Consider the following 15,455-nt stretch of genomic DNA (forward strand, 5'->3'; position numbering starts at 1 on the left):
AGGTGACTGTGGACTGGTTCCACTTGGGTTTACCTGCCATTTCCTCGTGCTTAGATTCAGGCTATGCCCCTAGAACAGGGATGGCTAGTAATGGCATTGCCCTTCCTGGGGCCCCACCTTAGGACAGGCACACAGTGCCAACTTGGACCACCAGGTGAAGGTATTGTGCCTCTATTCTCTATGATGAATGGCTGCGTAGTATTCCATAATTGCATAGCAACACGACTGAGGAACTTAGTTTCTTTCCAGTGTTTAGCTTTCACAGTTCTTGTGCATCAATGGCCTTGTGCAAATACTTAAACACAAAAAAGTTAAGCTCGTGGGCTGGCAGTTTCTACAGACGAGAGTCTTGGCTCCTAGGCTGTGTGCGTTGTTAATATTGATGAATATTGTCAAAACGCCCAGTAGACACAGACTCATGACCTATGATCTCCCCGCTCCAGCACGTGTGAGGCCAGGGTCCATTTCCCCGTGTCTTTGTCCTTGTGGGATGTTAATAAGTCATTTTATTTGTATGTGTATTTCCCCCCCAATCTTACAGTTGACCCGGGTCCTATTTTCTCTTGGCCCTTCTTTCTCATTAGCGAGGGCGAGTGAGACTTCATGCTCTTCTTGGTTTGGCTGACTGGCTCTAGCTCTCCTTGCTTTAAGGGGTTTATCATGAGATTCGGCCACCATTAAGTAAAAACCTGTCACCTGATGGTTCTGGTATTTGTAACTTAATTTAAATTTCTTTAAAATTTTTACTTCGAGTTCATTTTAAATCTCAAACTATGAACAAGGAGGGGGACCTGTTCTGGGGACCTGGTGACTAGGGGGCTGTCCTCAGCCTTCAGACTAGTTGAGCATCCGTGGCTCCATCACTACTGAAGAAGGACCAGCAGGGGTATCCATCAAAGTGACAAAGCACTCAAAGAAGCGGGAAAGCTGAGTGTGGTGCCCACGGCCAGCCAGTAATCTCAGTGACACGGGAGGTTGAGGCAGGAGGGTCACCAGTTCAAGGCCAGCCTAGGCAATTTAGCAAGACCAGGTGCCAAAATCAGAAATAAGAAAACAGGGATGGCTCAGTGGTGTAGTGCCCCTGGTTTCTATCCCCAGTGTCTGTCTGTCTGACTGTCTTTCTCTCTCTCTCTCTCACACACACACAGACACAGACACACAGACACACACACACACACACATGAGTGAAGAAGTGCAAGGGAAGGGTAAAGGGTATATGTAAATTCACGCTTTAATGCCCAGAGGAACTCAGCTGCCCCTGCCCCTGTCCCTGTCCCTCTGTGGTCTATATGACTACTTCCCTGTTGCAATGGTAGAATAGCTGGGACAGAGATCCAAGGCCCCCAAAGCCAAAAATAGTACTACCAATCCCTTGATGGCTGACCCTGGGCTGGAAGTCAGAAATATTATGGATTGCTTAAGGGTGAGGTTTGTTGAGTGCTCAGGATCAGTGTGTTTTATTTTGGCTCCACATCCCTGACCCCAAACCTGCCACTCCGAGAAGGGCAAGGGCCCAGAGTGTGGACACCACCCTAAGGTTAGGGCGGAGGAAGTTCTGTGTCACCTGCCCCTTTGGGCAGGTTCCAAGCCATCCTCCACGGGTGTGATGGGGAGTGGCCTCAGACTGATCCTAAATCCAGCTGAGGAACTCCCACCTCTCCCTGTCTGCGGCTCACCCTGGCTCAGCCCTCACCGAGAGAGGAGGTGGGGTGGTGGGCGGAGCCTGTGACTGCTCTGCCCCTGCTCTGCCCCAGCTCCGCCCCTCCAGGTCACCTTGACTCCCTGGGTGGGGCTGACAGCCACCTGCCTTGGACTGGTTTACATCACACAGTGACCTGGGGCTCCTTCCTCTGTGACTTTTCTAAGGACTTTAACAGTTTGAAAGTAAAGGGTTAGGCCTGGTCTTTGGAGGGAACTGCCTTGAAACTTTTTCCAGTGGTGTCCCTAGCCCTGCCGGTTTCCTGTCCCCTTTCTGTCCACTCTAAGACTCTCTGAAGACCTGGGGAGCACCAGTTTCCCCTGGCTGCGCCTCCACCCTGTGGGCATACTATGCATTTAGTACTAATATTGTCCACATATTGGACAGGTAGAAAGGGAGGCTCCAACTACAGCCTGTCCCAGGCTACACCCTACCTGTGGGATTGAAAGTGAGCCAGGCTCACACTCGGCTGCTGATCCAGGGTCCCAACAGAGAACTCAGGAGCACATTGGCAGCTGCTTATGTACATATTTGACTATTTATTTATGGTGCATGATTATGGTTTTCTCACTGAAAACCATATTTCTATGTGAAAACCAAATTTAAGTTGAAAAGTGAGTTCATTAAATAAAATAGACTCATCATGTGCAGTGGGGTGTTTTGTTTGTTTGTTTTTGTGGTGCTGGGAATTGAACCCAGGACCTTGTGCATGTGAGGCAAGCACTCTATCAACTGAACTATATCCCCAGACCCACTGTGGTGTGCTTTTAAAAAACATTTTTTAGTTGTAGATGGACACAATACCTTTATCCTTATGTAGCGCCTTACATGTGCTAGGTGAGCGCTCTACAACGGAGCCCCAGCCCCAGCCCCAGCCTTTGCAGTACCAAAATTGTGGGATGGTATGTGGATGGCTGTGTGACTGTTAGCCCTGCGCTCACGTGTAGCTGGGCCAAATGGAGTGAGAAGAGGGTGCAGCCACTAGGTAGCCCTGGGAACTTCCCTATAGGGTGGGGCTGGAGAGTAAGCTCTTAACTGTAGTTCAACACAGAATAGCAATGGATCCAAGTATTTTTCTGTGTGTATGTGTGTGTGTGTGTGAGAGAGAGAGATTTCAGATTTTTGTTGTATTGTTTTTGGTGCTGGGAAGTAAATCCAGGGCCTCATACATGTCAGGTAAGAGTTCTACCAGAGACTCAACCCAGCCCTTGACTTAACAGATTGAAGAGAAAAAGCATCCATGTGCTCAACAACGGTTTATCTTTTTTTTTTTTCTTTAATATTTATTTATTTTTTTTTTTAGTTTTCGGCGGACACAACATCTTTGTTTGTATGTGGTGCTGAGGATCGAACCTGGGCCGCACGCATGCCAGGCGAGCACGCTACCACTTGAGCCACATCCCCAGCCCTATCTTTTTCTTTTTTAAACTGTACCCATGTAAGCACCAATTCTATTCCAAATAATAGCATAATTCTGAGAATTTTCTTAAAATATTTTACAAAAAGTCACCTAGGCATTATAAACCCTGCAAATGCCATCTTATACTACCATAAACCAAAACATTGGTACTACCATAAACCGAAACATTCCCCAAACTCCACAGATTCTATAAGATTTCATTTAAAAGGTTGGAAAAAAAAGACCTTTCTATTTGTCTTTCATGATAATGATGCTACTGATTACTTGGTAGAATTTTAGTTACTCTGCACTTTTACACTTTTACAAATGAGCGACACATTATGTATTATGTGTATGTATATATGTATGTATGTGTGTATATGTGTGTGTGTGTGTGTGTGTGTGTGTGTGTGCAGATGGACAGATAGATAAAATAAATCAGCCTAATAACTCACATTGAAGACCAGCGAGTTGTATTTTGTTAAAACCAAATTGAACTGAGTTGAACTTAGGTTCATTCAGAGAAAGACATGCTCCAGTTGGGTTGTCCTTAAAGCATCAGATGAATTGTAAAAAGTTCAAAGAGCTTCTTACTACTCTCTCTTTTTTTTTTTTTGTCCTGGGGTTTAAACTCAGGGATGCTTTACCACTGAGCTATAACCCCTCCCCTTTTTCTGTTTGTATTTTGAAATGGGGTCTAACTCAGTTTGCCATGTTAAATTGCTGAGGTTGGCCTTGAACATGCAATCCTCCTGCCTCAGCCTCCTAAGTCTTGGATTGCAGGTGTGTGCCCCCCATTCTGTAGAATAATACTGAGTTTTATTCCCCCTAGATTTTGGAGATCAAACTTACACGGGTTTTAAGTAGCATAGAACAAGTACAAAAAGATGCAGTTTTGCCAGAAGGAGTGGTTGAGAGGTGACACCAGCGAGCCATTAAGATGATGATTATTGGGGCTGGGGATACGGCTCAAGCCGTAGCGCGCTCGCCTGGCATGCATGCGGCCCGGGTTCCATCCTCAGCACCACATACAAAGAAAGATGTTGTGTCCGCTGATAACTAAAAAATAAATATTAAAAAAAAATTCTCTCTCTCTCTTTCTCTCCTCTCTCTCTCTCTAAAAAAAAAAAGATGATGATAATTAAGCTAAGCTGTGTATAATTGCTGTGACTGGATGATGCTGGATTGAAACAGGATATGCATTCAGTTGTATATAGACCCCTGCTGTCTGGCAATAGGAGAGAGTTCCCGGAGAGTGTGCACGGGGGAGTGTGCGTGGAGTGCTGGAGAGAGTTTGGGCAATAAAGTAGTTCCTGTTAGAACCTATAAGTTCCTCGTGGCGGCTCGGTTATTTTGTGCCCAGCCAGACTGCAGCATTTCTTCGGGCTTCCAGAAAAGGTGGCAAAAATTGGTTTTCAGAGGGTTTGCTCCCTTCCCCTCCCATACCAGCTCCAGTGCTAGGGATTGGACCCAGGTCTCATACATGATAGACAAGCATTCACCACCAAGCTACATTCCCAGTCCTGATTTCACAAGTTTGAATCTATGGCTGGCTTGCACCCAAGGCGGAACATTTTGATGGAAGGGCCTGGCAACCAGGATACAGAGAGCGGTGTTGCGGGGAGGGAGGACGTGACCTAGGTTTTCAGTCTTGCTAAATTTGTTTGTGGTTTTAACCCTTTCTCTTCTTTTGTCCTTCTTTTCTCCCCAGAATCAAAACTGATGATGAGAATTTGGTGTTGGTAGTTCCCAAATGTTATGAAATTTTTGCTCTATGTCCTAGCTATAGAAATGAATGATACTATTTTGCATGTCTTCAAACTTACAAGTAGTTTCATATATGCCACTTTGGACCTTTTTGTTGAACAGTGTGTTTTTGAGACTTTTCTTACTGATTTGTACGATTTTTTTCCTTGGGTATTTGTTTTGTTAGTTGCAAATGTCTTCTGTGAATCTGAAACTTTTTCTAGACGGCTGTCTTTTATTCCAGAAGATGTAAATTTTAGCATGAGTTCTCTTTATTAATTATTTGTTTTTAGTTTAAGAAATCTTTTCCTACCCACAGTCATAGTCTCATATATTTTTTTAGCAATATTAATGTTTTATTTTTATATTCAGATCTTTTAATCAGTTGGAATTGATTTATTGGTGAGTATGGTGTGAGGCAGGGATTCATGGTTCTCTATGGGTGACCAACTATTCCACAATATTGCAAAAAGAGGGCTCATCTTTTTTTCTCACTGACCTAAGTCAAGTTTCCATATGTGTTAAGTCTAATGTGGGCCCCCTGTTGTTTTCCAAGGGTCTGTCTTTGTGTCAGAAGACCTGGCTTTAAAGAATGTGGAGAGTATTATAATGAGCATGAGGAAATGCGTGGCACAACGTGGTTACATATCAGTGAGGCTTCTAAAGTTCATCTCAGAGAAACAAGGTCACCTATATTAGGGCTTTGAACCTCAGAGAGAAGGGGGGGGTTTGATGTATGTTAGGAGTCATGATAAATGAATATCAAGAAATTCAGGCGAAACACAATGAATAGACTCTGTGAATATTAGAGCCAGAAGGGACCTTTTGTTAGCCTCTATGCAGTTTTGGTTCTTTCAAAAATTTTTTCCTTTTTCTTTCTTTCTTTTTTTTTTTTTTTCCGGTCCTGTGGATTGAACCCAGGAATAGGCCTGTTGAGTTACATGTACGCTGGCCTTGAACTTGAGATCCTCCTCCCTCAGTGAGTTGCTGGGATTACAGGTGTGCACCACCATGCCCCATGCCCTGCTCTGTTGGTTCAATTCTAAGACCAATCTTTGTTGATTTTACCAGGTCACAATTCTGCAATTCAGAAGTGAATTAGAACTTTCATTTCCTGCAGTGATTTATTTCCCCTCTCAAATCATTGTTTAAAACTGTAAGAAACAAACAAACAAACAGTGTTAAGGCTTAATTGGTGTGCATAATAGAAGCAGGTGCTTTCCAGAAGGGAGGAGTTGAAAGAGAACCTTGCACAATTGGGAATGTTCTGGGCCCAACAAAGGACATCCACCAAGGGAAGTTTTGGCAGAGTGTGGTAGGTGCTGGAAGCAGATTCTGCTGCTGGCTCTGCGGCTTGCTAGCTGTGTGAGCTTGCCTGAGTTGGGTAACCTCTCTGGGCCTCTGCTTCCTCCAGGCCAATGGGGATCATAATCCTAACCGCTGCTATTGACTCTTGGGAGATTTGGGTAGACCCAGTAGACTGCCACCTGTATGCACCCAGTGACTGAACCTATTAGCTGCCTCCCAGATGCTCACCTCCCCCCTTCCCCACCGTGTTGAACCTTTCTTGGGATTTCTTTGTCATTATTCTTTCTCTTACATGTAGAAACCCTGCCCACTCCTCCCTGCCCATACAGTCATACAGTCTTCCCCTTAAGCCTCGTTTTGTGCTCCCCCTCTCCAGTCTGGATAAGTATTTCTTATAGTTGGTGCTCTTTTGTCTCTTAGAAAACTCTCCAAATTCTGCCTTCTACTAGCATTTTCCTGGCTAATTTGCTGCACCCTAAAGATTTTCACCCTTTGAGGACAAGAGTGTGTCTTTGCAAACTCTCTGCCATTCTAGCCTAGAAGAGCGCTACAAAGAATATCAAAGCATGTCTTGAGCACTTGCTATTCTGCAGCCCAGATAGCTCAGGGGGGTGCCAAACAGCTGCACCGTTGGCCCTGCCAGAGCCCACTGAATGGCTCCCGCTCATGCTGGCCAAGCAGGGAAGTGGCCTGTGCCCTAGGTCAACGAGGTCCACCTGTCCTCCTTCAGAAGTCTGTGACTCTGTGCGGTGGTGTGGTGCTGAGCTGCAGGAGCGGCTGGGAAGGTGTCTGCTCCCCGTGTGTTGTCCTGGTGGCATTCACAGACAGGGCGGCTGGATGTCCAGCTTTAGGCCCAGCAAGGCGGGGAGGAACAGTGTGGCTAGCGAGGGGTCCTTGAGGGTGCTTGTGAGATGACAGGGTGAAGGGGGGAGACAGGAGGGAGAAGCATCCACATCAGGCTGCTGATATGCAGAGGGCAAGCTTGGCTGGGGTCCTGGTCTAAAGCCCCTATGGTGGCTGTGACCTTGCCACCCGTGAGTTGCTGTCCCTTAGTGCAGGCTTGGAAACTACTTTCCCTGAGACAGGAGGTACCTCCTGCTTGCCTAAGTTGAGATTGCCCTGGGGAGCCTGGGGTCAGTGCAAATTGGCCCCCTGGGGCACCTGTAAACTCACCTAATGACCACTTGGGCCTTGGGCCTCATGCCAGCGCCATCTACATTCTTCATCAGGAAAGGCGGAGGACACTGGAAAAACCAGTTAGGGTGTGTAATGTTCTTTTTTATGTCCAAAGGGAGTGTTGTGACTCCTGGTTCAGGAGCCCGGAAATGTATCTTAAAATTTTTTCCAAAAAGTTAGCTGTGAAATGGGGCAGCCAGACCCAAGTGTCCTGTCTTCTGAGCAGGCAGGAGGGCAGGACAGAGGCTGGGGTTCGCTCCTCTTGCCTGGGATGTGGAAGGCACCCAGCCCAGCCCCCTGAGTAGGGCTGGGGCTTGGCGTGTGCCCAGATGTGCTGGCTGGTCATGTCATAAGGTGACACTGACAAGGGCTGTGTTTGGAGGCCAGGCAGCCTTCGCCAGTAGACCTCACCAGGTCCAGTGGAGGCAAGGTGCAGAAGCCCCTTGATGCACACCTGGGTGACTCTGGTCCCCTCCATGTCCCTGGGATTCACGGGGTACTTGGCTTGTCATTGTTGCTCAGCAGATATTTGGAATGAATGATTTAATTTTCTGTTTTTTTTTTTTTTTTTTTTTTGCCATTCTGCTGTTCACTGAGGAGGGGAAGGAATGACTTTGGGTTTTGCGAAGCCTCTCTCAATGGTTTTGAAAAAGCTCTTATATTCATTCCATAAGCAGACCCAAATAGAATTCTAGAACATTCCAAGTCCTTTCCCCAGCTACTCCGAGAGAGGCTGTCACAAAAGAAAGTACCTGTGTTGACTTACATCGCTGGAGGGATATTCTCCAGTAGTTCTGGAGATTGGAGGTGGGAAATCCACAGGTACCTGCTCCTGGAGGGTCTAGAACAGGTGGTTCCTGCTTGTCATGTGGGTCCAGGTTTTCCTGGACTTGTGGCCACATCACTTTAGTCAGTGCTTCTGAGGTCACACGGCTGCCGCCTCCTGTGTCCCTCATAAAGACACTTGTCGTTGGATTTAGGGCTCACCAGGATAATCCGGGATTATCTCATCCCAGAATCCTTAATTATATCTGCCAAGTCGTTTTCCAAATATAAGGTCACTTTTCCATGTTCTGGTGAGTAGGACATGACATAGCTTGTTGGGGACCACCATGCAACCCACTGGAAGCGTGTGTGGAGTCTTAATACATATTTCTTTCTCTCTCTCTCTCTCTCTTTTCATGGTAGTGAGGATCAAGCTGCATGCCTGCTGTATTCTAGGCAAACACTCAACTACGGAACTACATCCCTAGTTCTTGCATTTTTCTAATCAATTTTTTCTTTGCTTTTGCTTTGTTTTGTTTAGATGCTTAATAGCTGTTAGCTCCTGGGTTTGCTGTTCCTAGTTTGTTGTTTGCATTCCCAGATTTATATACTTTAACCATTAGCCTCCCTTTCTCCCCTTAAGAAGCTGACTTGACTTGGTTGTGGTGGTGCCTGCCTATAATCCCAGTGACTTGGGAGACTGAGACAGGAGGATCGCAAGTTTTAGGCCAGCCTCCACAATTTAGTAAGACCCCAAATAAAATCTCAAAATAAAAAATAAATAGACTGGGGGTGTAGCTCAGGGGAAGATCACCCCTGGGTTGAGAAAGAGAGAAGAAAAGCAAACTAAAGAAATGGGAGTTTTTATTTCGGTGGTAACTTATTTGGGTATTTGTTGCGAGGTGAGGATCTGCACTTTCAGAAAAATAGCTAGTTTCTACTTTTCATAAAACGTCACAGATCTGTAACATCCACATACATGAGAGAGAAATCCCACGGAAATCCAGGCGAGGTCTATAGTTTGGGGAATTATATTGTGCAAAAGTGTCGGTTTCCTGGTTTGGATAATGTACCTTAGTTATACTAGATGCCACCACTGAGGGATATCTTCTTATGAGCCCATAATTATATTAGAAATAAAAAGGGGGCTGGGGAGGGTGGTGCAGGTCATTGGTAGAGTACCTACCTGGCATGGGTGTAGCTGTGGATTGGACCAACACTCAAAAAAATCCAATCCCAATGGTTAAATAATTTATTTTTGTATATCTTATTAAGTTGTGATGAGGGCTAGGGTGTTTCAGAATTGTGGTTTAACTTGGGGGAAAATTGACATCATCTGATACAGGGACGCACTGTATCCTATGTATGCAAGCTGGGTTTTTTCCAATGATGTGTGGGGTGGTCTTCAGTCTGTTTGCCGATCCATTGAGCTTTGTTGTTATTAGGATGGCTGTTTTTTCCACTTGCACCCTTTCACCAGCTTGTGCTGGTTTTATGTCACACTGCCTAGGATCCCCACACCCTTCAAATACATGAAATTCCTTGAACTCCGGAAAATGCTTTTCATTCTACCATTAGAGAAAATGTTTAACAGGCTTTGTCGTTCCTTTAAACCTGTGCTCAGGAATGGCGTGGTCAGTTATTTACTCAGTAGTGTGGATTTAGGTAGCTGTGGTTTGTTTTCATCCAGGTGTGTGTGTGGGGGGGGGGTGGTGAGTGAAGACAGATGGTTAAGTTCTAGAATTTTCATTTTATTACTTTGTTCCTGGGGATGGAACCACGGAGCTACATTCTCAGTCCTTTTTATTTCATTTTTAATTTTGAGACAGGGTCTTGCTAAGTGACCCTCCTGCCTCAGCCTCCCTAGTCGCTGGGATGACAGGCTTGCGCCACTGCCTGGTATGCTCTGTAATTTTCATGCTAACTATATTTGCCTGGGTTCTGTTTTGTGGGCAGTTACAGAGTACTGTCCCTGTAGGGTCCCATGGTACATTTTTTTGGGATGTCCCAGGCCCAACCATGCTGGACAGACAGGCTGGGTCATTAGTCCAGAGAGTGAGCTGAGATGGCCATGCACTTTTTTCTATTTAACTCCTCAGTCCCTTGAGGCCTGGGTGAGCACTGAGGGCCATTAGGTGGGCGAATCCCTAATTTGGAAACAACTCAGAAATGGAAAATGTACCTTAACCACCCCCCTCCAGGTCAGTCCTATGAAATCCGGCTGCTGGAGAACCGGAAGCTGGGAGACTTTCAGGATCTGAACACTAAATATGTCAAGGTAAGCTTCTGGGGGCACTTGTATTCCAGGGGAGGGGTGATTGGGGGTCTGAGCACATGGGCTTGCAGGGAGGGAAAGCGGGAGGGAGAGGTGGGTTTCTACTTGGGCCCCATTGGTGACCTGCAGCCTCCATTCCATTCCTGGAGCACATTGTCCCAGTGGGAATAGAAAAGCCAGACCAGCAGCATGGGAGGGGGGCGGGGGGCAGAGGGGCTTGGGCTGATGTAGCTGATGTAGCAGGCTCTGGCTCAAACAGCGGATTCAAACCCGGCTTTGCCACTTATTAAATCATTTTGAGCTTGTTTGCCCACCTGCACAAAAAGGTTTACAAGTTAGACGTTATCCTGAAAAAAAAAATGGTAGTCATTTTTTTCTTTACCATTGTCAGTATTATTGGGGTTCAGAGGAGGGGCTAGTATGTGGAACCTGAGAATGAGGAAAAGAAACCCCAAGAGGAGAGGCCTTGTAAGGTGGAGATGTGGGCTTCTCTTGAGCTAACCCCATCTGCCTCCCCTAGAGCATCATCCGTGTGGTTTTCCATGACCGCCGGCTACAGTACACGGAGCACCAGCAGCTGGAAGGCTGGCGGTGGAGCCGGCCTGGGGACCGCATCCTGGACATTGGTGAGTCTCCCCAGCCAGTCCCCGCCTCAGGCACTCAGGCCACATTGGGCTTCTTTGTGGACGCCATCTGGACCCTGCCTGCAGGGTGTTTTGGTGTAGCCCTGCCCTGTGGGAGATAGCAGAGGTAACCCCGCCATTGGTTCCTGCCCTTAGGGCAGTCCCTTATTTATAAGCAAAGAAAGTCCTGTGGATTTCAAGACTTCCTGTAGGGGAGTTTCAATGAAGCATTGCAGAAAGATAGGGAACCCCCTTCTTAGAGGCCTGGCCATTTTTTTTCATTTTTCCATTTTTCCCAATGCCTGTTCCATGGGAATCACTCAAGAAAAGCTAGGAGATCATTTCTTCTTTATAATTCCATTAATCTTATTGTATATAAAACTATTAGGATAGTTATATTAGGATAGTTTTATTGTATACAGAACTATAAAGGAGTTTGATAAGGATCGAGGAGAAGAGTGAGCACCGTAGAGATAGATGGACAATTGAAATGGAATTTGGGGGGCTCAGGTACGGATCCCAGTCCTTTACCCCCTGGAGGCCAGTTGGTTTTTGGAATTCAGAAGCTGGAGTGATGGTTGGCTGTAATATATCTGTAGCATTAGGGAACGTTTCCATCAGGCGATCAAGCACAGTATTTTTATGGCAAAATAAAATGACAACTCACACAAAATAGGATAAAGACTCCTAAGAGCTCCATGCTGATTCAGGTCTGGCTGTGCCTTGGAGGAGTTATTCAAAACCTGGCTTCCAGAACTTTTGGCATTTCAAATTGTGGTGCAGGAATTTGAGACTGTGATAAAGTATCTTTCCCCCAACATTCAAGAGAGGCTGACAGTTGCCCTTTTGTGTATGTGTGTGTGTGTACAGATATTCCACTGTCTGTTGGTATCTTGGACCCCAGGGCCAGCCCTACCCAGCTGAACGCAGTTGAGTTTTTGTGGGACCCTGCGAAGAGAGCCTCTGCATTCATTCAGGTGAGTGGGAGAGCTTTGGGGTCCAGTTTGTAGTTTCTCAAAACCAGCCTATCTGGAAGGGTTCTCTGTTGAAGGGAACTGAGGAGAGAAGAATCAAAAGTGCTGCTCCGAGTCCCAGAAGTAGCTGGGGACAGGACTTGGACTGTTCTAGAATTCTATCTGGGGTCTGCTTATGGGATGAATATAAGAGCTTTTTCAAAACCAGGATCTCCTAGCATAAATAATTGGAAGTATTTTCTCCACTAGGGTTTCTGTTATTGAATGAGTGAGTTCATTATCTGCTCCTGGTGTGGGTCCCACATTGTATTGTGCAGGACCTGAGGGCAGCGGGGGAGGGTGTGGCCGGTGCCTTGTGGTAGAGTTCTGGGCTCCCCTGGGCGCTCACTTACTCTCACCTCGGATTTCTCAGCAAGTTTTGAACCTTTTAGTTTCCCCCGCCCATTTTATACATCAGAAAGCCATTGACTCAATGTCTGTCCCATGGGAATCACTCAAGAAGAGCAAGGGGGTCATTTCTTTTTTATAATTACATTAATCTTATTGTATGTAAAACTATTATGATGTTATAATAACATTGCAACATTACTACAGCTTTCTAGCCATAAATATGTGTCTAGTGCTCTCTATGCAGCAGATACTTACTGGAAATACAGTCATGGTCTCAATGTTCTGGTTATGCTTTGAGCCTGGTCCCGGTCACCCAGGCACCCGGATGTTAGAGAGGGGTCAGAGAAGGCTGTGCTGGATCTGTCCTGAGATCCTAGGGTTTGCCGAGGGAGGGTCCCTGGGTGAGGAGAGAGGGTGGATCCATTGAGGTCAGCGGCTTGGAGCAGTGACAAGCATTTAGCTGATCCCAGGGCCCCTGAGGTCCAGGGACAGAGGTGGGGGAGGGCATATCCTGGAGGTAGAAAATGGGGGAGCTGTTGGCCTGATGGGGTGGACGTGGAGTTGGGAAAGCAGGAAGGTCGAGGCAGGCCTGCTCTCGGAGGCAGGGATGGAAACCTCCATGGGGGAGAGACCCCCGGGAGTCTGCACCCCCACCTGACTCCCTGCCTGGCCTTCCCCTCCCAGGTACATTGTATCAGCACAGAATTCACCCAGAGGAAGCACGGGGGTGAGAAGGGTGTGCCTTTCCGGGTGCAGATCGACACATTTAAGCAGAGTGAGAATGGAGAGTACTCGGAGCACTTGCACTCGGCCAGCTGCCAGATCAAAGTGTTCAAGGTAGGACCGCCTTACCGTCTTTACCTGGCCATGGGTCACCAGCAACACCCCAAGGTCGACCCGCGTGCTCTCAGGCCCGGCCAGGAATGTAGCGAGCGGGTGCCCCAGGGCTTCTACCTGGACCCTGAGTGGGCATGCACACGGCACGTCTGTTTGGGCCATGGGTCTGCCCCTGTCCCTTTTCTGCAGGGACCTCTTGTCACCTGTGGCACCTGCTCAGCTTTCTTCAGAAGCTTTGGGATCTCTGGATGTCCATACTTGACTATAAGATTAATTGGTTTTGCATATTTCCTCTCAAGCACTTTGTAGTTGCCCACGGATTCTCACATGAAGGCAGGCAGCTCCTTTCTTGGGGGCCTGGCCATTTTTCCCTCTGCAGTGGCCTTCCCTTAGAAAAAGAGGACTGGAACCATGCTTGGTGGTGCACGCCTGTAATCCTAGTGGCTTGGGAGGTTGAGGCAGGAGGATCACAAGTGTAAACCAGCCTCAGCAACTTAGTGAGGCCCTTTCTCAAAAAAAAAAAAAGGGGGGGTGGTGGTGTAGGACTGGGGATGTGGCACAGTAGTTAAATGGCCCTGGGTTCAATTCCTGATACCAAAAAAAAAAAAAAGAGGGGACTGGGTCGAGGCAGAGAATTACCAAGTTGGAGGCCACCTTCAGCAACTTAGTGAAACCCTGTCTGAAAATTTAAAAATCTTACAAAAGGTTTGGGAATGTAGTTCAACGGTAGAGTGCTTGCCTAGTACACATGAGGTCCTGGGTTCTATCCCCAGCCCTGGAGGGGGAAGAAAAAAGTATGTCTTAGAAAAACATTTTCAGAGGCGATTTCCTATCTCTCCCCTTCTTGCTTCATCCCGTGCATTCACCTGTCACTGTTTTTCATCTGAAGTCTGCACTGATTATTTCCTGGCCCTGGGAGCCAGCATTCCAGCTGCTTGTCCCACATGCCCTCAGGGAAGTGAGGGATGCTGTAAGGCCTGTGTGTCATTATCTAGGCATGAGGATGGCCCTTGTCCATGCAGGCCTGCAGCCCTGTCGCCTGCACATCTAATCTGCTGGTTTGGCCCTGGTGACTCCAGCAGGGTCCTATAGAGAGAGGGTGGAGCTAGCTTGTGGCGAGGAATTGCCTTGAGTCACCTGCCCGCATGCAGGCCTCATAGGCCCCTCTTCACGTCCAGGTGAAATTGGAACCTGCTGAAAGAATTCCATTTCCTGGAGCTGAAAATCCAAGAATCAGGGACTCATTAGAGAGAAAGATAGGTCTGGGTTGATCTTCCCAAGCTGGGAAAGGGAGGTGGAGGTAAATACCCACAGGTAGAACCCTAAGCCCTGGGGGCTGAGCCATTGAGGCTGTTTCCTAGTACCCGGTGGCCCCTGAAGCCAGGGCTGTGTGTCATCCTGTGTGGCATCTTCCAAAGAATCTGGTACTGACTGAGCCCTTGGCAGGGATTCGTGGAACACGCCAGTCCCAGAAGCTTAGGGAAGAGGCCATGCTGTCTGCCATCAGGGGACCCTATAGCAACAGGTCTGGCTCCTGAGGACTGCGGGCAGAGAGAGGACTTGTGGCCCTGGGCAATCTCAGTGGATTAATCTGGATACCTTGTCACGGACCTCACCTCGGGCAGGGAGGACGGCATTTGTCTCTCCTGCTGGAGGACCAGCACCTGCTGAGGACCGGGAAGCCTTGGAAAGAGGGCTTCCCAGGAAGGTGGGAGGATCCCTGTTGCTAATTACCACAGATTTAGTGGCTAAAAATAAAGCACATTCATCACGTGGGGGGGGGGGTTGAGATTGGCCTAGGCAACAGAGTGAGACCCTGTCTCCAACAAACAAACAAAATCTCATGTGCATTGACTATCTGACAGTGTGCTGGCAGGACAGGAGGCTGACATGGGTGACACTGAGCCCATGGTGTCCTCTGGCCTGCAACTCCTTCCTGGAGGCTTTAAGGAGAATTGTTCTGTCCTTTTGCAAGCCTCCAGGGGCCTCTCTATTCCTTGGCCTGGGGCCCTGGCTCCACCCTCAAGAGTTGGTAGGAGCCATTCCTTGTCCTTGTCATAGAGTATGGTGTGTTGGGGGGGTCCCTGAGTGAGGTTATGGCTCAGCAGTAGAGTGCTCACCTAACATGAGCGAGGCCCTGAGTTCAATCCTCAGCACCACATAAAATAAATAAATAAAGGTATTGTGTCCAACTACAACTAAAAATAAATATTTAAAAAAGATACTCAGGATCATCTTCTGACTGACTGTCAGTTGATCTCAA

At 47.3% G+C, this 15,455-nt stretch overlaps 1 protein-coding gene across 1 annotated transcript in view; it reads left to right on the forward strand.

The window, feature by feature from the left end:
- The window catches only part of Tfcp2l1 (transcription factor CP2 like 1), a 54,907-nt gene that overhangs the window by 22,752 nt on the left and 16,700 nt on the right, over window positions 1–15,455 (forward strand). The window contains exons 3-6 of the mRNA XM_077110263.1: window positions 10,295–10,371; window positions 10,889–10,994; window positions 11,862–11,968; window positions 13,040–13,192. Of these exons, the coding sequence (XP_076966378.1) occupies window positions 10,295–10,371; window positions 10,889–10,994; window positions 11,862–11,968; window positions 13,040–13,192 (443 nt within the window). The remainder of the gene's footprint in view (window positions 1–10,294; window positions 10,372–10,888; window positions 10,995–11,861; window positions 11,969–13,039; window positions 13,193–15,455) is intronic.

This window comes from Callospermophilus lateralis, chromosome 9 (assembly GCF_048772815.1).
Source record: "Callospermophilus lateralis isolate mCalLat2 chromosome 9, mCalLat2.hap1, whole genome shotgun sequence".
Lineage (NCBI taxonomy): Eukaryota > Metazoa > Chordata > Mammalia > Rodentia > Sciuridae > Callospermophilus > Callospermophilus lateralis.